Raw genomic sequence first — 23,487 nt, 5'->3', positions numbered from 1 at the left:
CCCCATGCTTAAAAATGCTTCTATAGCTGTGTCGATGGTACTGAAGTACCCATATAAGGTGGGATATGATGGGACTGACCATCCATGATATAAAAATGACAGTTTTAACCATGTTTTGAGGCTACAAAGTCTCTCGTTACAACTGAGTTTTCAGTCGTGACCCAATAGGAAATGGACGCATCCCTTCGCAAAACAATGAGTAAAAGTGTCTCTCATAACAAGGCACGTGTTCGATGCCACAGTCTCGGCTTCCATATTCCTCATTCAACCACAGTCAGCAATTGTACGAGCTACACTTTGTGCGGCTCTGGTGTTTATTTTTCTTTGAAGGCTCCTCAGTCTTCCTACTACGATAAGCTGGAGGTTCATACATTCACTCTTTTGTGATACATTCATCAGTTCACTGAACGGGAGAACATTTCTTTATTGAGAAATAAAGCCTTTTGTTTGGCAATGTCTCAGTGTGTGTGTATTTGCAGCCAGGTGATGGATTTGTGATTTTAAGGTAACTGACAAGTTGACAAACCAGGCTGAAATGCCATAGAATAGAATGCTCTCTATGACAGCATGATAGAATAGGAGCATGTCCTTCTGTTTGACAAAAAAAAACACTGAACCTACTCAAAAAAATATAGTCGTTGTTGGACCCTGGTGCATTTGTAAAAGTAGACCTGAGTAATGTCCACATTATGGACCACCACAGGTGTGGTCGCCAACAGATTTGGGGTTGAAAACCATTTCCTCAGTTTCCTTGACATTTAGGATGAACCTCTGTATCTCTTACGAACCTCTGTTTCTCTGGCCTAAACACAGTAGTTGGTCTCTTTACATTAGACCCAGAACGGCAGTATCATCAGAAAACTGGACAATATAGCTATCAGTGTGAATAGGATAGGTTCGCTCTGACCTGCTGGGTCCTGTTGGTCAGAAATGAGTGATACCCCCTGATGGTATAGGGTTTGACTGACATTTTCTGAGTTTACTGTGGAGGATGTGTGGCTGCAAGATGTTAAATGCTGAACCAAAATCCACAAATAGCAGTTGAGCATAGGCCGATGAGGATTGCTTCATCAGTGCCACATTTGTATTTGTAAGTAAGCTGATGAGGGTCCTTGAATACTCTTCATTTTAAGCTGCCCAATTCTATAAGAGTAATTATTTTGAGCCAAATACATTTTTGTCATCATCTGACAATAGTCAAATAGATGCCATGAGTTATAATAGTCAAACATAGATTTATTGGTAAAAACCAGTAGGCTGTTTGCTACCCAATTATTCAAGAGTAGTTATTTTTATTTGTAAAAAATAAAAACTGGTAGACTAATAACTGACATCAAAATTACTTTTATTTTCATATTTTCGCTATACGTGAGGTGTTTGTTGTGTGTTTTGTTAACATTCAAATGGCACAGTATGATTCTCTATCAAGAATAGAGTGCCTTGTAGCTCTCCCAGTCTTGTTTCACACGGTCGGGAACCGACCAATAAAAATGTGTTAAGAAACTAAAAACAACACACTCAATTAAAACCGTCTAACCAATTACAGAGTACTGGTGTAACACCTATCGCTGTTGTTCCTCCCACTTCTGTTGACACACCCACTTTCAGACACACTCCATATACTGTATGCGGTTACCCATACTTGCAGCGCGTGGCTTCTCAAACACCATACTTACGATGAGGGGCTTCTTCAAGCGGACGGCATCATCGATGTGAACCTAGTATCTCACAATGACAGGGTCATTCACATGTATTGTACAAAAAGCTGTAAAGCATAAATACAATCATAGATCAAAAAAAAATATTTAAAAAAAATAGGGCAATTCAGTTGTTTAGCTGGGACTCTGTATTTTCATATTTTCCAAAATACTTTATGGAATGCAGAGTTAAAATAAAATGTGTGTGTGCGTGTGTTTCTTTCTTTCTGCAAAAATAAATATAGAGAATAGAAAACCATGTCCATGGTATGCTGTAGATCTCTATATGCTGCTCTCTAAGTGCAATCCGTTTTGTCACCAAAGTCCCATATACTACCCACCATTGCGACCTGTACGCTCTCGTTGGCTGGCCCTCGCTTCATACTCGTTGCCAAACCCACTGGCTCCATGTCATCTACAAGACCCTGCTAGGTAAAGTCCCCCCTAATCTCAGCTCGCTGGTCACCATAGCATCACCCACCTGTAGCACGCGCTCCAGCAGGTATATCTCTCTGGTCACCCCCAAAACCAATTCTTTCTTTGGCCGCCTCTCCTTCCAGTTCTCTGCTGCCAATGACTGGAACGAACTACAAACATCTCTGAAACTGGAAACACTTATCTCCCTCACTAGCTTAAACCCCAACTGTCAGAGCAGCTCACAGATTACTGCACCTGTACATAGCCCACCTATAATTTAGCCCAAACAACTACCTCTTTCCCTACTGTATTTATTTTATTTATTTAGCTCCTTTGCACCCCATTATTTTTATTTCTACTTTGCACATTCCTCCACTGCAAATCTACCATTCCAGTGTTTTACTTGCTATATTGTATTTACTTTGCCACAATGGCCTTTTATTTTGCCTTTACCTCCCTTATCTCACCTCATTTGCTCACATCGTATATAGACTTGTTTATACTGTATTATCGACTGTATGTTTGTTTTACTCCATGTGTAACTGTGTCGTTGTATGTGTCGAACTGCTTTGCTTTATCTTGGCCAGGTCGCAATTGTAAATGAGAACTTGTTCTCAACTTGCCTACCTGGTTAAATAAAGGTGAAATAAATACAAATAAATGAATAAAGTGTTGTGCCCTACTGGCTGAGCCCCTGCTTCACCTAAAACAAATACACAGAAAGAAAACACACATTCATGTATCGCTAATTAAAACTTGCCCTGTGCCATTGTCTTTTAATACAATCATTGGGGGTGAAAAGGAGAAATACAGGAGCTTTTGCATAGAGTGGAGTTCTGACAGTGGGATGTCCAATCCTATTGGTAATTGATCAGGCAAGGGGAGTGGTGGTGGTGGTGAGTTTTGTCCTTATTGGGCGAGAAGCAGACTGACTTTATTCTTATTGGACATTTGCAGAAGAAGAAAAAGCCTTAGCATGGAAAATGTATTGATTGGCAGAAATGATTAGAACCCCATTGTGAAAGGTTACTGCACATGCCACAAAGCCGCCCCTCCAAGCTCGAGGTGATGTGGGGATGTGTGGACGTTCGAGACTGGGGTCATTCCGTTAAACAGAAATAGGGAGACATGGTTGACTATGCGAGCCCCAAACCATTAGTACATTTGGTGCAAAATAAACAGTACCAGTAAAAAGTATGGACACAACTACTCATTAAAGCGTTTGTCTTTATTATTACAATTTTCTACATTGTAGAATAATAGTGAAAACATCAAAATTGAAACAACACATGGAATCATGTAGTAACCAAAAAAAGTGTTAAACAAAGAGAATGCCAAGAGTGTGCAAAACTGTCATCAAGTCAAAGGGTGGCTACTTTGAAGAACCTCAAATGTAAAATATATTTTGATTTGTTTAACACCTTTTTGGTTACTACATGATTCCATATGTGTTATTTCATAGTTTTGATGTCTTCAGTATTATTCTACAATGTAGAAAATAGTAAAAATAAAGAAAAACCCTGGAATGACTAGGTGTGTCCAAACTTTTGAATGGTACTGTATATGTATACACAACGGGGACAGACATACAGTACATGTACAAGTATATACACAGAAAAGTGCTCTCACTTCCTCTTCGTCATTCATTACACCCCCATTGGTTCTCTGTGTAGCCATGAACTATGACCCTTAACCTCCATCCTCCGATATATCGTCATGACAAGTGAACACTTGAATGTAACAAAACAATTTCCCTTAAAGCGTGCTGGCACAGTTCTTCAGTAACACTCGTCATAACCTGTCACATAAACAACAATGCCTGTTATAACATTTCATAGTTAGTGAACCCATACACAATGGGACACAAAACAGAGATATATTTGACGTATCCCTCGTCATGTCTTTGGACGTATTTATAACAGTGCTACGAACACATTATAGCAACATACCCTAAAGTACTGTCTGGCTCCTCCTGCCATTTTCTCCACATCGATTGCGATATCCTCATGCAAAATCTAATAAGGACAAACTTGTTTTGCACTATTTCGGCATGCAAATATCGAGCTATAACACAACACCATCTAGGGGTTCCGGACTCAGTGCAGCTCACAGAGTTGCTGAGATGGACCCTGCATGCAGTATCGAGCCAGGCTGAGATATGAAGGCTGCCTCCACAGTGCATCACAGTGGGGCTTCTATTACTATCTACTCCAGCCCGAGTTGTCTGTTTAGCTCACATAGACCTCTGTACAGTAGTGTGTGCACCCCATAGAAAATGTGTGTGTGTGTATGTGTGTGTGTAAATAAATCCTTTGGGTAGGGGTTATGCACTGAGAAGTCCAAAACCAGGATGAAAACATGCTTTCAAGAAATCGTAAGCATCTGTGTTGGTGTGTAGTGTATGCCCCATGCTTAAAAATGCTTCTATAGCTGTGTCGATGGTACTGAAGTACCCATATATGATGTGCTGCCCTCTTGTGTTTGCATCCTGGAACTGTTTTGGAATACACTTAAAGCTAGAATCCTTAATTGAAAGAATAACAAAGTGGCACCCCGCCTCTGTTTTGGTAGAAAGCTGAGGGTTGGGCCTGGAGAAATGTAACCCCTCTCAAATTCATATACAGAGCTATGGATGCAAGGACTGACCATCCATGATATAAAAAGTACAGTTTTAACCATGTTTTGAGGCTATACAGTTTGTTTACATTTACATTGTTTACAATCATTGGAGTAAAACAAGTTTATATTTTGGGTTCTGATGGGGTACAACTGTTGAACTAAGTTCATGATGCATGTATAAGTTATATTCTTCAAGAATCAATGGGTATATATCATTCATTTATAGGTCCAAAAATAGATGTAGGAAGCAACTAAGGATTCTAGCTTTAAAAGTTGTGTTTTTTGTGTGTGACACAGATAAACTTTTTGAATGTAATTTTGAACAACCAAATAGACAATACAAAGTCTCTCGTTACAACTGAGTTTTCAGTCGTGACCCAATAGGAAATGGACGCATCCTTTCGTAAAACAATGAGTAAAAGTGTCTCTCATATCTCTCATAACAAGGCACATGTCCGATGCCACAGTCTTGGCTTCCATATTCCTCAATCAACCACAGTCAGCAATTGTACGAGCTACACTTCGTGCGGCTCTGGTGTTTCTTCTTCTTTGAAGGCTCCTCAGTCTTCCTACTACGGCAAGCTGGAGATTCATACAGGTTCATACACAGGTTCACTCTTTTGTGATACATTCATCAGTAAGTACACTGAATGGGAGAAAATTACATCAGTGAGAAATAAAGCCTTTTGTTTGGCAATGTCTCAGTGCGTATTTGTGTGTGTGTGTGTGTGTGTGTGTGTGTGTACATGCATGTGGAGCTACATGCGTCTATGAGAAAGTGCATCTCATCTATTTGGAAAAAGAATGACCCTACAATTGTATCCGTACGTAAGTGTGTGTCAGTTTTAAAGCCTTGCTCATGTAATCTAACATAAGGTAAGTGCAGTGTGTTTTGGAGTATGACAATGCCTTTGGTGCCCCTTAGGAGCTCTGACATACAATTGAATCCCTTCAGAAATGATAACGGTCTTACTCATGAGGGTCATCTTGAAAGTGTGTGCGTTAGAAGCGTGTATGTTCGAAGCCAAGGCATTAGTTCATTATGTATTATAGTGTGCATAGTCTGCAGCCCCAGAGTAGAAAATGAAACAGTTCTGAGGTCCAGAACATGAGGTCACTCCAGGAGGAAGCATAGGGGATTAGGATAAGGTTTCTCTGGGTTTGAAGTGCAGGCTGAACCCCTGGAGGAAGGAGGAGGACTGGAGATACAGTAACCAAGGCCATTAAACTGATAAGAGATAAAGCACAAGTGTGGTTGTTGTACGCAGGAATCAAATGGAGGGCATCAGTGTAGGTAAAAGAACAGTAACGTTATTCCAGGAAGTATGGGCTCATGGAGCAGGGAGGTATAGCAAAGCCAGGGGGTCAAATTGGGATTATCTTGTTGGTGAAATTGTCCCAAAGGTTGTTGTTTTTTCTCCACAATGATAATTTCTTGTCGATGTCTATTCAGTCTCCATTGTGTACTGTGAGTCCTGTCTCGCCTCAAGCGAAGGTGGTGGGGTTTCCTATCCACCATTGTTCTTACCCAATTCAACCCCTGGCTGTGGCGGACATTTTGGAGAGGTTACTCCAGGCCAAAGGTGCTGGTTTCCTCCACGGCCGTCAGCATTTTCTCGTAGAGCATGGAGAACGACGGGTACGGCGGGAGGTCCAGACGGTTAAAGCATGTGTGGGCCCTGTAGAGAGACAGATCCATAGTGAGGAGTAAATTGACAGAATATGCACGCACCCACGCATGTACAATGTGCATAATATACATTCTACTTTATATGTGTAACAGTGGGGATCGGTGCCATTTAAGATGAGGACGCCATTTAATTGTTTTACGAGCATGGCCTTATTTTTATTACAGCATATTGGATGACTGTCATTAATATTCCATTCACCTAACTCAATGCAACATCGATAGATCTAGGCTATTACATGATACTCGAATTTCCCAATACCCATCATGAGGTTGCTACAACCTAGCTTATAAATTAAAGTTTACAACTTAGGTGCACAGGTTGAGAGAATTTTTAGTCATCAAGGTGACAGACAGTAACACATTCAATACCGCCATGCACACTCTTGCCAGTATCTAGCTGATCTAGGGTGTAATCATTAGTCCAACAGTTGCAAATGAGAGTTTCTATTGGACAAATTCAGGTATGTTTATCCCCGTTTCCTTCTGTTTGCTTCCATTTAAGAATCATTGTTCAACAGAATCAGCGGAATGAATACAAATCAAATCAACATTTTATTTGTCACATGTGCCGAATACAAACCTCAACCAACAATGCAGTTGAAGAAATAGAGTTAATAATAAAATTAGCTAAATATAGTTTTAAAAAATTTAATCAATCAATAGGTAACACAAGAAATGTACATAACAATAACGAGGCTGTACACAGGGGGTACAGGTTAATAGAGGTAATTTGTAAAGAGACTATGCATAGATAATAAACAGTAAGTAGCAGCAGTGTAAAAACAAAGGCGGTAATGCAACCAGTCAGGATGCTCTCGATGGTGCAGCTGTAGAACTTTGAGGATCTGGGGACGCATACCAAATCTTTTCAGTCTCCTGATGGGGAAAAGGTTTTGTCGTGCCCTGTTCACAACTGTCTTGGAGTGTTTGGACCGATAGTTTGTTGATGATGTGGACACCAAGGAACTTGAAACTCTCATCCCGATCCACTTCAGTCCCGTCGATGTTAATGGGGGCCTGTACGGTCCTCCTTTTCCTATAGTCCACTATAAGCTCCTTTGTCTTGCTCACATTGAGAGGTTGTTGTCCAGGCACCTCACTGCCAGGTCTCTGACCTCCCTATAGTCTGTCTCCTCAATGTCGGTGATCAGGCCAACCACTGTTGTGTCGTCAGCAGACTTATTGTGTTGGAGTCGTGCTTCTGTATTGAGCAAGTCACTTGTACTTCCTGCTTTAGTTTTTCCTTGTAAGCAGGAATCAGGAGGATATAATCATGGTCATATTTGTCAAATGGAGGGCGAGGGAGAGCTATGTATGCATCTCTGTGTGTGGAGGAAAGGTGGTCTAGGTGGTCTAGAGTGTTTTTTCCTCTGGTTACACGTGACATGCTGGTAGAAATTGGATGAGCATTTTTCTTGTTTGCTGATGGCTTTATACAGCTTGTTGAGTGTGGTCTTCGTGCCAGCATCGGTTTCTGGTGGTAAATAGACGGCTACGAATAATATAGATGTGAACTCTCTTGGTAGACAGCTTATCATGAGGTATTTTACCTCAGGCGAGCAATACCTTGAGACTTCCTCAATAGACATTGTGCACCAGCAGTTTTTGACAAATAGACACACACCCTCTTGACAAAGCAGTATAGCCTTTGTGTCGGACTCATTAAAGAAATACAGATGAAGTCGGAAGTTCACATACACCTTAGGAAAATACATATAAACTAAGTTTTTCACAATTCCTCACATCTAATCCTAGTAAAAATTCCCTGTCTTAGGTCAGTTCGGATCACCACTTTATTTTAAGAATGTGAAATGTCAGAATAGTAGAGAGAATTATTTATTTCAGATTTTATTTATTTCATCACATTCCCAGTGGGTCAGAAGTTACCATGCACTGAATTAGTATTTGGTAGCATGGTCTTTAAATAGTTTAACTTGGATCAAATGTTTTGGATAGCCTTCCACAATAATTTTGGTGAATTTTGGCCCATTCCTCCTGACAGAGCTGGTTTAACTGAGTCAGGTTTATATGCCTCCTTGCTCGCTGTAATGGTTTTCGTCGTCAGATGAGGAAGAGTAGTCGGACCAAAGCGCAGCGTCGTAAGTGTTCATATTTTTTATAGAACTGAACACTAATACAAAATAACAAGAGAATAAATGAAACCGAAACAGTCCTGTAAGGTTCAAAACACTAAACAGAAAATAACTACCCACAAAACCCCTGTGGGAAAAAGATACCTAAGTATGGTTCCCAATCAGAGACAACAATAGACAGCTGTCCCTGATTGAGAACCATACCCGGCCAAAACAAAGAAATACAAAAACATAGAAAAATGACATAGAATGCCCATCCAAATCACACCCTGGCCAAACCAAAATAGAGACAGAAAAAGCACTCTACGGTCAGGGCGTGACACTCACACATGCTTTTTCAGTTCTGCCCACAAATTCTCTATAGGATTGAGGTCAGGGCTTTGTGATGGCCACTCCAATACCGTGACTTTGTTGTCCTTAAGCCATTTTGCCACAACTTTGGAAGTATGCTTGGGGTCATTGTCCATTTGGAAGACACATTTGCGACCAAGCTTTAACTTCCTGACTGATGTCTTGAGATGTTGCTTCAATATATCTACACAATTTTCCTACCTCATGATGCAAACTATTTTGCGAAGTGCACGAGTCCCTCCTGCAGCAAAGCACCCCCACAACATGATGCTGCCATCCCTTCTGCAAGCCTCACCCTTTTTTCCTCCAAAAATAACGATGATCAAAATGGCCAAACAGTTCTGTTTCTGTTTCATCAGACCAAAGGATATTTCTCCAAAAAGTACGAGCTTTGTCCCCATGTGCAGTTGCAAACTGTAGTCTGGCTTTTTTTAATGGCTGTTGTTCTTCCTTGCTGAGCGGCCTTTCAGGTTATGTCGATATAGGACTCGTTTTACGGTGGATATAGATACTTAAGTACCTGTTTCCTCCAGCATCTTCACAGGGTCCTTTGCTGTTGTTCTGGGATTGATTTGCCCTTTTCGCACCAAAGTACATTCATCTCTAGGAGACAGAATGCGTCTCCTTCCTGAGCGGTATGACATTTGCGTGGTCCCATGGTGTTTATACTTGCATGCTATTGTTTGTACAGATGAACATTATACCTTCAGGCATTTAGAAATTGCTCCCAACAATGAACCAGACTTGTGGAGTCTACAATTTTCTTTCTGTCTTGGCTGATTTCTTTAGATTTTTCATGATGTCAAGCAAAGAGGCACTGAGTTTGAAGGTAGGCCTTGAAATACATCCACAGGTACACCTCCAATTGACTCAAATTATGTCAATTAGCCTATCAGAAGCTTCTAAAGCCATGACATCATTTTCTGGAATTTCCCACGCTGTTTAAATGCACAGTCAACTTAGTGTATGTAAACTACTGACCCACTGGAATTGTGATACAGTGAATTATAAGTGAAATAATCTGTCTTTAAACAATTGTTGGAAAAATGACTTGTGTCATACACAAAGTAGATGTCCTAACTGACTTGCCAAAACTATTGTTTGTTAACAAGACGTTTGTGGAGTGGTTGAAAAACAAGGTTTAATGACTCCAACCTAAGTGTATGTAAACTTCCGACATCAACTGTACATCTTCATCCAGATTGAGGTGAGTAATCGCTGTTCTGATGTCTAGAAGCTCTTTTTGGTCGTAAGAGGCGGTAGCAACAATGGTGGCAGCAACATTATTTACAAAATTAGTTACAACAAATGCTAAATAAATAAATACATAGCACAGTTGGTTAGGAGCCTGTAAAACGTCAGCCATCCCCTCCTGCTCCATTGTCTTGTTGTACTTCTAATTCCACGCAAACACAGTTCACTTTCATAGCAGCCACATACAGCATGATCACTTTGCTTGTTGTAATTCATTCTCGCAACTATGCGCTCTCCTCTCTCACCTTTTCCCTTCACTTGTGGACTTCAGTGCACAACACATTAGCGGTCTATGACCAGGCAAATAAAAGCTTACCAAGCCCAACATTCATATCATCACCGCTACACACAACCTACATCATTGTCACCATCTCATGTCATTGTCAACATTGCTCGTAGAACTAAACACATTTCTAAACCCGCTACAATCATGCAGTACAGTGTACAGTCAGCGCCCAGTGGCAATAAATTAATAAAACCAAAAGCTTACCTTGACTTGGAAGTGTTCCAGTGTTTGATAGCAATATCCAGCTAGCTAACATACTCTAGCATTCCTCTGTTTGAGCAAGCTAAACTGGCTAGCTAGCTAAGTAAGTGAAAAAATAGGAAACATAGCTAGCTCTCCCTCTTGCTTTAATTTGTTCAAAACTGTTAAACTCTTGTCTTTCTCTCTCTTTGAGTCAACTATTCACCACATTTTATGCACTGCAGTGCTAGCTAGCTGTAGCTTATGCTTTCAGTATTAGATTCATTCTCTGATCCTTTGATTGTGCGGACAAAATGTCAGTTCATGCTGCAAGAGCTCTGACAGGTTGAAAGATGACCTCCGGAAGTTGTCATAATTAGTACCATGAGCCTCCAATGTTTTGCATTAGCTGTCCTCCGGCTACACCATGGTGGTTCCCTACAAAGTGCTGTAGACCTTAATTGCAAAACAGTGTGTTTTAATCAATTATTTGGTGACGTGAATATATTTAGTATAGTTTTATCTAAAAATGATAGTTTTTCTAACAGTGAAACTTTTTTAATTTGTATTAAATTCACTGAGGATGGTCCTCCTTTTCCTCCTCTGAGGAGCTTCCACTGATGTGCGCACACACATCACATACACACAAACCTATAGTACACACAAGATAGTGACAGAAGCAGAACATTTTGAATAGCTCACACAAACAGGTAGGCAAATATACAGACGGGTGTACTGTACCTGGGCAAGGAGGTGATTTTGCCCCACTTCTCCACACAGAACCTGCGTGGTCCATTGCTACCTCTGAGGGAGGCAAAGCCCTCATAGGGAATACTGGAGGTGCCTGTCACAAACTAGGGATAAATAAACAATGTCAACTATCCAATTTTAGGTAACACTTTATTTTTACAGCACCGAATATGGGCTCCCGAGTGGCGCAGGGGTCTAAGGCACTACATCTCAGTGCTAGAGGTGTCACTACAGACCCTGCTTCGATTCCAGGCTGTATCACAACCGGCCGTGATTGTGAGTCCCATAGGGCGGTGCACAATTGGCCCAGCGTCCGGGTTAGGGTTAGCCGGGGTAGGCGGTGATTGTAAATAAGAATTTGCTCTTAACTGACTTGCCTAATTAAATAAAGGTTAAATAAATAATAAGCAGGTATTTACATACAAAATATTTGTAAAAAGGGCAATTATATACATTTTGCACAAAAAGTACTTCTTGTCACTAGGATATTAATTGTACCAGGAAGCACCAATTTTAAGCAAGTAATTTCACATCCAATACCAAATAAATACCAGTGGTAACCGAGCTGTAAAATAAAGAGCTATTGTAAGTTAAGACTGTGGAGCTTAGCCTTTCCTAAGTATCAAACTCTGTTGGAGTTTCCCCTGAAAAGTAGTACCTGCAGCAGTCTCAATTTCTGCTCATTGTTGAACCTCTCCACTGCAGCCCAGAACCAGCGGATTACTATGTGGTTGTCATGGTACCCTGGGGAGAAAGATGGAAGGCATCTCAGTCAGCCGTAGATCAAAATAAGCCTCCTGTTCTTAAAAGTATCTGTATCTTTCATGTCCAGTCAAAAGTTTTGCCCCTGCACTTGTTTGTAAAGAGGGTGGGTTGTGCGGGGCCAAGCAGTAACACCTGATTCCACTAATCAAAGTTATGATCTCATCTTTGATTAGTAGAATTATGGGTGTTACTACTTGGCTGGAGCAAAAGCATGCCCCCACACCATCTGACTGACCACCACTGCTCCCGTCTCTACCTCCTCTGTACTCTGTGTTGTTCCTCCAGTCTGCCAGGTCGATCTCTGCAGTGCCAGCGATCACCAGCTCCAGCTCCCGGGCATCAAACACAGATACCAGCCGCACATCCACCACCTAACCAATACATGTCACAATACTAACGTATTATCTATTACAGAGACATTCCCACCTGGCCAATACATATTGCAATACTGATACACCCCTAATACATTTAGAGTAACCACATGGAATGTTAATGGTCTGCATGATTATCCATTTGATTATATCTATTTAAGATACATTACCACCTGCTGCATCATTATCTATTACACAATACACATACTGTACATTACCACCTGACCAATACATACTGTATCACAACGTAACGGTGCATCATTATCTATTGCAGATACAATACCACTTGACCAATACATATCAGAATGATGGACCATTGTTGGTGTGTGTGATGTCATAGGGCCCTGTGTTTTGTACAATCATGTCACATGACCTAGATTTGAACCTTTATTTAAAGCTTTTTCATCAAACTGTCCCATTCCCTTTTTATTTCAAATGGTCCAGCACCATCCTCAGACAATTTCTTTCATTTTTGGTGAAACAAATTCCAGGATAAGGCTTAAAATACAGGATAAAAATCATGCTACAGTGAGCTCCAAAAGTATTGGGACAGTGACAATTTGTGTTGTTGTTTTGGATCTGGATTTGAAAAGATACAATGACTATGAAGTGCAGACTGTCAGCTTCAATTTGACTGTATTCTTATCCATTTTGCATGAACCATTTAGAAATTACAGCACTTTTTGTACATAGTCCCTCCCATTTTAGGGGACCAAAGGCATTGTGACAAATTCACTTATGTATGTATTAAAGTGGTCAAAAGTTATGTATTTGGTCCCATATTCATAGCCCGCAATCAAGCTTGTGACCTTACACATTTGTTGGATTTGCTGTTTCTTTTGGGGTTGTTTCAGATTATCTTGTGCCCAACGGTAAATAATGTATTATGTCATTTTAGAGTCACTTTATTATAAATAAGAATAGTATATGTTTCTAAACACTTCTACATTAATGTGGATGCTACCATGATTACGGATAATGCTGAATGAATTCTGAGTAATAATGAGTGAGAAAGTTAGATGCACGAATATCATACCCCCCCCAAAAAAATGCTAATCTCCCCTGTTACTGTAATGGTGAGCGGTTAACATGTCTTGGGGGTTTATTTGTGCAGCTGTAACAGTCGGCACTAACTTCCTAGTCATTGCATCATTTCAAATCCAAAGTGCTGGAGTACAGAGCTAAAACAACAAAGAAATGTGTCAGTAACCCAATACTTTTTGGAGCTCACTTTATGTCACAAGATTGCACAAAACACAGGGCCCTACCTCATAGAAGCCTCGCACCAGGCTCTCCGTCTGCTGAGCCACACCCCTTTCGATGCGCCACTTAACCATACGCTCGATGTACTCCTTCTTATTCTTCTCTGACACTGGAATACCTGCCCCGCCTGGCTTCAGCTCTCTCTCTGTGATCTAAAAGGCCGTAGAGATTGATACACAATATGGGGTGAAACCTAGTCTGAGTACCAGTCTTTTTAGCTAGCATTCCACTTCTTGACGCTTCTATCATTTGCCAAAGAGACTGGCCTTTCTTCAATCTTCCAATATGATCATTCTATCATTAATGAGCGAGGACATCAGAGGATTTGATCTTGACTCGAAAATCCTCACAGCTATCCTCCAATCACAAAGGTTATGCAAATATTGGAACTCTGTTGGCAATTGGTTGCTAAGCAACCAATTTTAGTTGTCCAGAGTTAAACCAGTCTGTCAAAAGTTGATAGCACACATCTAAATTCTCAAACTAAATACATACTGCAATTCCAACCACAAAACATATTATACAACAACTTGCAAGAGCTAAATGTTGGTGTTTGGCTTTTATACAGATGTTGGATGTTAACTTGATTACTTTTGTCGCTGGGAATTTTCCTGTTGTTTCAAGAAATTCAAATGAGCCTCGTGATTCCTTGAAAATGAGCATTTGGCCTGCCATCAAAATAATATATTTCGCTCACTCAGGCCTAGGTCCCCTAACCGACTTGCCAAAACTATAGTTTGTTAACAATAAATGTATGGAGTGGTTGACAAACGAGTTTGAATGACTCCAACCTAAGTGTATGTAAACATCTGACTTCAACTGTAAGTGTCCCATGATCTCAGTATATATGCACCTGTTCTGAAAGGCCCCAGAGTCTGCAACACCACTAAGCAAGGGGCACCACCAAGCAGGCAGCACCATGAAGATCTCCAAACAGGTCAGGGACAAAGTTGTGGAGAAGTACAGATCAGGGTTGGGTTATAAATAAATATCCGAAACTTTGAACGGAGCACCATTAAATCCATTATTAAAAAATGGAAAGAATATGGCACCACAACAAACATGCCAAAGAGATGGCCGCCCACCACAATTCACAGACCAGGCAAAGAGGGGGTTAACCAGAGAGGCAACAAAGTTACCAAAGATAACCATGAAGAAGCTGCAAAGCTCCACCGCGGAGATTGGAGTATCTGTCCATAGGACCACTTTAAGCCATACACTCCACAGAGCTGGGCTTTACGGAAGAGTTGCCAGAAAAAAGCCATTGCTTAACCTCTCTTGGGTAGAGGGCAGTATTTTCACATCCGGATGAAAAGTGTGCCCAAAGTTAACTGCCTGTTACTCAGGCCCAGAAGCTAGGATATGCATATATTGGTAGATATGGATAGAAAACACTCTAAAGATTCTAACACTGTTAAAACCTCTTGAAATTAGGGGGCACTATTTTCATTTTTGGAAAAATAACATTCCCAAAGTAAAAGTGCTATTTTGTCAGGACAAGATGCTAGAATATGCATATAATTGAGAGCTTAGGATAGAAAACACTCTAACGTTTCCAAAACTGTAAAAATATTGTCTGTGAGAATAACAGAACTGATATTGCAGGCGAAAGCCTGAGAAAAATCCAATCAGGAAGGGACTCTTACTTAGAAACCTCTGCGTTCCTATGCGTCCCTATTGAGCAATGAATGGGATATCAGCCAGATTCCTTTTTCTATGCCTTCCCTAATGTGTCTAGTGTCACAAGACATAGTTTCAGGCTTTTATTTTGAAAAATGAGCGTGAAGGACAACATTGCGTCAGTGGTCAGCTGGTGGCTCTCAGAGTGATATGTGCGTAATAGACAAAGGCGGCCATTGTGCCTCTCGCTCCTACTGGGAAGCCAACTGTCCCGGTTGATATATTATCGAATAGATATTTGAAAAACACCTTGCGGATTGATTATAAAAAACATTTGCCATGTTTCTGTCGATATTATGGATCTAATTTGGAATATTTTTTCGGCATTGTCGTGACCGCAGTTTCCAGTGGATTTCTCAACCAAACATGAAGAACAAAAGGAGGTATTTTGTCTATAAAAATAATCTTTATGGACAAAATGAACATTTGCTGTCTAACTGGGAGTCTCGTGAGTGAAAACATCCAAAGCTCATCAAAGGTAAACGATTTCATTTGATTGCTTTTCTGATTTTCATGACCAAGTTGCCAACTGCTAGCTGGACATAATGCTATGCTAGGCTATCGATAAACTTACACAAATGCTTGTCTTGCTTTGGCTGTAAAGCATAAATGTAAAAATCTGAGATGACAGGGTGATTAACAAAAGGCTAAGCTGTGTTTTACTATATTTCACTTGTGATTTCATGAATATGAATATTTTCTAGTAATATTTTTTGTCTGTTGCGTTATGCTAATTAGTGTCAGTTGATGACAATTCTCCCGGATAGTTCCAAGAGGAGTAGTTCCAAGAGGTAAAAATTATGTCTGTGAGTACAACAGAACTGATATGGCAGGCAAAACCCAGAGGACAAACCGTCCCCCCTAAAAAACTAGTGAAATCCTCCCAGACTGCAGTTCCTAGGGCTTCCACTAGATGTCAACAGTCTTTAGAAAGAGTTTCAGGCTGGTTTTTGGAAAAATTTGCCAGAAATTCTAGTTTTTCTAGGTGGATCCCATTTTGGCGGTAGTGTTTCCAAGCTCGTGGAAGAGAGCGCGTTCTTTGGTATTTCTCTCCGGGTAAAGACAATAACGATTCTGCCGTCTACGGGCCTGGCTACGGGATGTGCTGGCGAACCTGGGACACCATGCGTAAGGCTGGTGCCATGTACGCTGGCCCAAGGAGACACACTGGAGACCAGATGCGTAGAGCCGGCTTCATGGCACCTGGCTCGATGCCCACTCTAGCCCGGCCGATACGAGGAGCTGGAATGTACCGCACCAGGCTATGCACACGCACCGGGGACACCGTGCGCTCCACCGCATAACACGGTGCCTGCCCGGTCCCTCTCGCTCTCCGGTAAACACGGGAAGTTGGCGCAGGTCTCCTACCTGAACTCGCCATACTCCCCGTGTTCCTCCCCCCCAAGACATTTTTGGGGCTGCCTCTCGGGCTTCCAGTCGCGCTTCCGTGCTTTCTCCTCATACCGGCGCCTCTCTGCTTTCACTGCCTCCAGCTCTGCTTTGGGACTGCAATATTCCCTTGGCTGAGTCCAGGGTCCTTTGCCGTCCAGAATCTCCTCCCAAGTCCATCTCTCCAGGTATCGCTGCCTCTCCTGCTGCTGCTGCCTGTTACCACGCTGCTAGGTCCTTGGTTGGTAGGTGTTTCTGTAACGGCATTCTTCCTCCTCTTCTGAGGAGGAGTAGTGAGAAGGATCGGAGGACCAATGTGCAGCGTGGTAAGTGTCCATAACGTTTATTTTAAGACATAAACTGAACACTATGAAATACAAAACAACAAACGTGAACATGAACGAAACCGAAACAGTACCACGTGGCAACAAACACTCACACGGAAACAAACACCCACAAACCAAAAGTGAAACCCAGGCTACCTAAGTATGATTCCCAATCAGAGACAACTAACAACACCTGCCTCTGATTGAGAACCATACTAGGCTGACCTCAAAACCCCAACATAGAAAAACACACATAGACTGCCCACCCCAACTCACGCCTTGACCATACTAAATAAAGACAAAACAAAGGAAATCAAGGTCAGAACGTGACAGATCCATGTATCCGGGTAAGAGTCTAGCTACATTTTCAGATATTATACGTTTCTAATTTTGTCAGAAAGCAGTTTTCATTGTAAGTTAAAGTGTACTGTTTGCTAGCTAGCAACGTTAATACACGTTACGTGTATTATCAGTGTAGTAATGTTAAAATCCATTTGCATTGCTAGTTATATAGTTAACATTGAACCTAGTTGGTTAGCTTTAGCTATTTTCAGATTCATACTACAGCTATGACAATCAGTTCGCATTGGTGGTTATAGTATGAGTTGGGATTATGACGGTTCATTGCTAGCTAGCTAGCTACCTAAATGTCTAAACAAAAGACTCTTTTGACTCACTTCGCAAGTCAGACAGGTGTATTTCATGTCTAGACAATAGTGACCTATCCACTTAGCTAGATGTGGCTAGGGAGTGTGTACAGTGCCTTGCGAAAGTATTCGGCCCCCTTGAACTTTGCGACCTTTTGCCACATTTCAGGCTTCAAACATAAAGATATAAAACTGTATTTTTTTGTGAAGAATCAACAACAAGTGGGACACAATAATGAAGTGGAACGACATTTATTGGATATTTCAAACTTTTTTAACAAATCAAAAACTGAAAAATTGGGCGTGCAAAATTATTCAGCCCCTTTAAGTTAATACTTTGTAGCGCCACCTTTTGCTGCGATTACAGCTGTAAGTCGCTTGGGGTATGTCTCTATCAGTTTTGCACATCGAGAGACTGACATTTTTTCCCATTCCTCCTTGCAAAACAGCTCGAGCTCAGTGAGGTTGGATGGAGAGCATTTGTTAACAGCAGTTTTCAGTTCTTTCCACAGATTCTCGATTGGATTCAGGTCTGGACTTTGACTTGGCCATTCTAACACCTGGATATGTTTATTTTTGAACCATTCCATTGTAGATTTTGCTTTATGTTTTGGATCATTGTCTTGTTGGAAGACAAATCTCCGTCCCAGTCTCAGGTCTTTTGCAGACTCCATCAGGTTTTCTTCCAGAATGGTCCTGTATTTGGCTCCATCCATCTTCCCATCAATTTGAACCATCTTCCCTGTCCCTGCTGAAGAAAAGCAGGCCCAAACCATGATGCTGCCACCACCATGTTTGACAGTGGGGATGGTGTGTGTTCAGGGTGATGAGCTGTGTTGCTTTTACGCCAAACATAACGTTTTGCATTGTTGCCAAAAAGTTCAATTTTGGTTTCATCTGACCAGAGCACCTTCTTCCACATGTTTGGTGTGTCTCCCAGGTGGCTTGTGGCAAACTTTAAACGACACTTTTTATGGATATCTTTAAGAAATGGCTTTCTTCTTGCCACTCTTCCATAAAGGCCAGATTTGTGCAATATACGACTGATTGTTGTCCTATGGACAGAGTCTCCCACCTCAGCTGTAGATCTCTGCAGTTCATCCAGAGTGATCATGGGCCTCTTGGCTGCATCTCTGATCAGTCTTCTCCTTGTATGAGCTGAAAGTTTAGAGGGACGGCCAGGTCTTGGTAGATTTGCAGTGGTCTGATACTCCTTCCATTTCAATATTATCGCTTGCACAGTACTCCTTGGGATGTTTAAAGCTTGGGAAATCTTTTTGTATCCAAATCCGGCTTTACACTTCTTCACAACAGTATCTCGGACCTGCCTGGTGTGTTCCTTGTTCTTCATGATGCTCTCTGCGCTTTTAACGGACCTCTGAGACTATCACAGTGCAGGTGCATTTATACGGAGACTTGATTACACACAGGTGGATTGTATTTATCATCATTAGTCATTTAGGTCAACATTGGATCATTCAGAGATCCTCACTGAACTTCTGGAGAGAGTTTGCTGCACTGAAAGTAAAGGGGCTGAATAATTTTGCACGCCCAATTTTTCAGTTTTTGAGTTGTTAAAAAAGTTTGAAATATCCAATAAATGTCGTTCCACTTCATGATTGTGTCCCACTTGTTGTTGATTCTTCACAAAAAATACAGTTTTATATCTTTATGTTTGAAGCTGGAAATGTGGCAAAAGGTCGCAAAGTTCAAGGGGGCCGAATACTTTCGCAAGGCACTGTATATAGTTTCTTTCAAATGACCCATCAATTTAGACAAGTGTGTTATAATCTATTAATTATAAAATATTTTTATCAGGACACTTTCTGTTTTTGACATTGCTACTATGCAAATATACAAGTAACCATTTCACTGTAATGTTTACACCTTCTGTCGCCTGGGCATGTGGCAAATTGACTACTCACTCTCTTTAGCACATGGCCTCACATGTGAATCCTTAAAGAGATGGGTGGGGCTAAGGCTTAAGAGGGTGTGAACGATTCTTAATGAGTGTAGACAAAGAAGAGCTCTCCAGTAGGTGTACCAAAACATTCCAGGGCCATTTTCACAAAAGTGCGGTTACATTCAGGTTTATCAACTTTAAAAGCAGAATTACTGTCCCATTATTCCTCAACTGTAGTGTATGATATAGCATTTTCTAGCTCGGAGTCTCTACTTTTATCCAATGTATAAAACACGATTTAACATTTTGCTACATGGGACCGAATCCAAGTGGTGTGTAAATAGGGGTGCTAATTTGCATTCGTGTAAAGTACTTAAGTAAAAATACTTTAAAGTACTACTTGAGTAGTTTTTGGAGGTATCTGTAGTTTACTATTTATATTTTGGGCAACTTTTACTTTATTACATTCCTATAGAAAATAAAAGTACTTTTTACTCCCTACATTTTCCATGACATTCAAAAGTACTCATTACATTTTGAATGCTTAAACGGACAAGAAAATTGTCCAATTCACACACTTATCAAGAGACTGGGTGCAGCAGAACCGCTATCCCTGGTCGTCCCTACTATGTCACTAAAAAGAAAGTTCACCCCAAAATAAATATTAAACACTGTTAAAACATTACTGTGGAGAAAAGCACCAGGAAGGCACATCTTTACCATATAATTATATTTAACATTTTGGGACAAATTAGCAGCGGTGTAAAAAATACCCAATTGTCATACTTGAGTAAAATTATAGATACCTTTTTAATAGAAAGTTACTCAAGTAAAATTGGAAGTCATCCAGTAAAATACTACTTGAGTAAAAGTATTTGGTTCTAAATATACTTCAGTATCAAAAGTAAATGTATAAATAATTTCAAATGAGTTATATTAAGCAAAGCAGACGGCAGTGTTTAATATTTATTTTGGGGTGAACTTTCTTTTTAGTGATTCTTGTCTGCTGATAGTTACTACAGGGTTTTTGAGTCTACGAAGGCAGTAGGATCAGTCCAACTGTTGTTTAATTCTGAATTATATAGACTTTAAAATAGTTGTTAATCACTGTTGTTTCTAATTAACGCATTTGTATCTCTCTTTTAAAATTATAACTAGCTTGGCATGTATTCGCGTTGCGAGTGCCGTGAGGTTTGCCATTAAGTAGTGTGCTTTATTTGAGCTTAGTAGTTGTTGTAGTTGTTGGCTCTCTTCAAAAGTAAAAGATCATATTCCTGTTTAATTATTTTTTTTAAGTACTTTCTTTACCTTGTAAATCTGTTTGATGGGCTTTTTCTAAGATAGTGATTTATTTCTCTTTCATTTGAATTTCTAACTCAGATTTAACTTTTGCAGAGTATGAGATTATCATTTCCCTATGTACGCCTTAAAAGCATCCCAAATTATATCGAAGGTTGGCTTTTCTCTGTCCTCTGTCTACATTTGTAATGGTTTTTATTTTTTCATTTAAATATTTAATACATTTTGGGTTTTGAAGATGTACTCTGTTCATTCTCCATATTCTGTCGCTAATTGTATTTTCTGTTGATGTAATTAAGCATGAGATACAGGTGAAGGATTTGATATGTCATGGATTTTATAACCAGTAAATTGTGTGCATTTTTGCAAGAAGCAAAAATGTAGTCAATTCTTGAATAGTATTTCTATAATAGCTTTTCAATAAATATTGTTTTGTAGTTGGGAATAATAATCTCCAGGTGTCCTGTAAATTATTTGTAGCGATGACATTCTTCCGCATCACTGGAGGCTCAATGAAAACTTCTTTATTGCGACATCTGTCAAACTTATTGAATGTGTGATTTAGTGTTGCCTGCTAAAATAATAGTTAATGTCTGGATTTGATTTAATATAGCTTGAATTCTATCTATAATTAACAGATTTGACATTTGATTTGCATTCAACACACAATTTCAACAGTCGAACTATATCTGCGAAATAATGATCGTACTGCAGAAATATTTAATATTTAAAAAATGCAGTTGGTAAATAAAGTGCAACTTGCCTCTGATCACATCTGACTACGAACCTACGAAACAAAAATATCCTCCAGGAGTGAAGATGTGCGCTTCACTTTAAGAGCCGAGGTGGAGGTACAGGGTTTGAAGGACAACTATGAGAGCCAATGGAATTAAGAGTTCTGATGACAAGCTATTTTGAAAACATTTAATTGTTGGTCAAGGGGTCGTGAAACGTTCATGCAGAATTAAATTAACAGAATTATACAGATTTAAATAAAATAGTTTCGATTAATGTACAAAAATAGCACTCACTTCTGTGATCATGAAGTGCTCTGAGAGGCTAGGATCATATCACCTCCACCTTACCTAGACCCAATGCAATTTACATACTGCCCCAATAGCTCCACGGATGATGCAATCGCCATCGTACTGCACACTGCCCTATCCCACAAGAGGAAGACCTACATAAGAATTCTGTTCATTGACTACAGTTCAGCCTTAAAACACCATAGTACCCTCCAAGCTCATCATTAAGCTTGGGGCCCTGGGTCTGAACCCCGCCCTGTGCAATTGAGTCCTGGACTTCCTGACGAGCCTATCCCAGGTGGTGAAGGTAGCCAACAACACCTCCACTACGCTGATCCTCAACACTGGGGCCCCACAAGGGTGAGTACTCAGCCCCTTCCTGTCCTCCCTGTTCACCCATGACTGCATGGCCACGCAGGTCCCCAACTCAATTACCAAGTTTGCGGCCACTGTTGTGCCAGGTAAATAACCTCTCCCTCAACATCAACCATGCGAAGGAGCTGATCGTGGACTTCAGGATACAGCAGAGTGAGCACGCCCCCATCCACATCGATGGGGCTGCAGAGGAGAAGGTGAAAAGCTTCAAGTACCTCGGCATACACATCACTGAAAATCTGAAATGGTCCACCCGCACAGAAGTCGCAACAGTGCCTCTTCAAACTCAGGAGGCAGAAGAAATTTGGCTTGGCCCATAAGACCCTCACAAACTTTTATTGGCGCACCATTGAGAGCATCCTGTCGGGCTATATCACTGCCTTGTATGGCAACTGCACCACCCGCAACCGCAGGGCTCTCCAGAGGGCCCCCTCCTAGTACCCTGCCCTGAACTGTAGTCACTAGTTGGCTACCACCCGGTTACTCTACCATGCTGCTGACCTATGTATACTTAACAGAAATATAAATGCTGCAGGCGACAATTTAAACAAATCTACAGATTTACAGTTCATATAAGGAAATCCTTACATTGAAATTAATTAAAACCTAATCGATGGATTTCACATGACTGGGCAGGAGCGCAGCCATGGGTGGGCATAGGCCCACCCACTTGGAAGCCAGGCCCAGCCAATCAGTGTTTGTTTTTTTCTACAAAAGAGCTTTATTACAAACAGGAATACTCTTCAGTTTCATCAGTTGTCCGGGTGGCTGGTCTCAGACGATCCCACAGGTGAAGAAGCCGGATGTGGAGGTCCGTGGTCTGCGGTTGTGAGGCCAGTTGGACGCACTGCCACATTCTCTAAAACGACATTGGAGGTGGCTTATGGTAGAGAAAGTAACATTACATTCTCTAGCAACAGCTCTGGTGGACATTCCTTCAGTCAGCATGCCAATTGCACACACACTCCCTCAAAACTTAACATATGTGGCATTGTGTTGTGTGATAAAACTGCACATTTTAGAGAAGCCTTTTATTGTCCCCAGCACAAGGTGCACCTGTGTAATTATCATGTGGTTTAAATCATATTTTCTTGGTATGCCACACCT

General features: G+C 40.8%; 1 protein-coding gene and 1 long non-coding RNA gene across 4 annotated transcripts in view; one reads left to right on the top strand and one right to left on the bottom strand.

Moving 5' to 3' along the window:
- The window catches only part of LOC149984610 (uncharacterized), a 755,830-nt gene that overhangs the window by 495,203 nt on the left and 237,140 nt on the right, over window positions 1-23,487 (top strand). The window lies entirely within an intron of this gene.
- LOC110519981 (E3 ubiquitin-protein ligase HECW2) overlaps window positions 2,866-23,487 on the bottom strand; it is a 66,926-nt gene continuing 46,304 nt past the window's right edge. For 2 of the 3 annotated variants that reach the window (XM_036974118.2, XM_036974119.2), the window contains exons 26-30: window positions 13,742-13,888; window positions 12,359-12,473; window positions 11,996-12,081; window positions 11,329-11,441; window positions 2,866-6,412 (exon numbers count right to left, since the gene is read on the bottom strand). In XM_036974118.2, coding sequence (XP_036830013.1) covers window positions 6,301-6,412; window positions 11,329-11,441; window positions 11,996-12,081; window positions 12,359-12,473; window positions 13,742-13,888 — 573 coding nt within the window. In that variant the 3' untranslated portion in view covers window positions 2,866-6,300. Of the gene's footprint in view, window positions 6,413-11,328; window positions 11,442-11,995; window positions 12,082-12,358; window positions 12,474-13,741; window positions 13,889-21,890; window positions 23,240-23,487 lie in introns of those variants that run through there. The other variant, XM_090229555.1, reaches the window with a different exon arrangement.

This window comes from Oncorhynchus mykiss, chromosome 3 (genome assembly GCF_057628025.1).
Source record: "Oncorhynchus mykiss isolate SJ-2025 chromosome 3, ASM5762802v1, whole genome shotgun sequence".
Classification (NCBI taxonomy): domain Eukaryota; kingdom Metazoa; phylum Chordata; class Actinopteri; order Salmoniformes; family Salmonidae; genus Oncorhynchus; species Oncorhynchus mykiss.
Note: the sequence above shows the minus strand (reverse complement) of the source record. Positions and strands in the feature narration are given on the sequence as shown.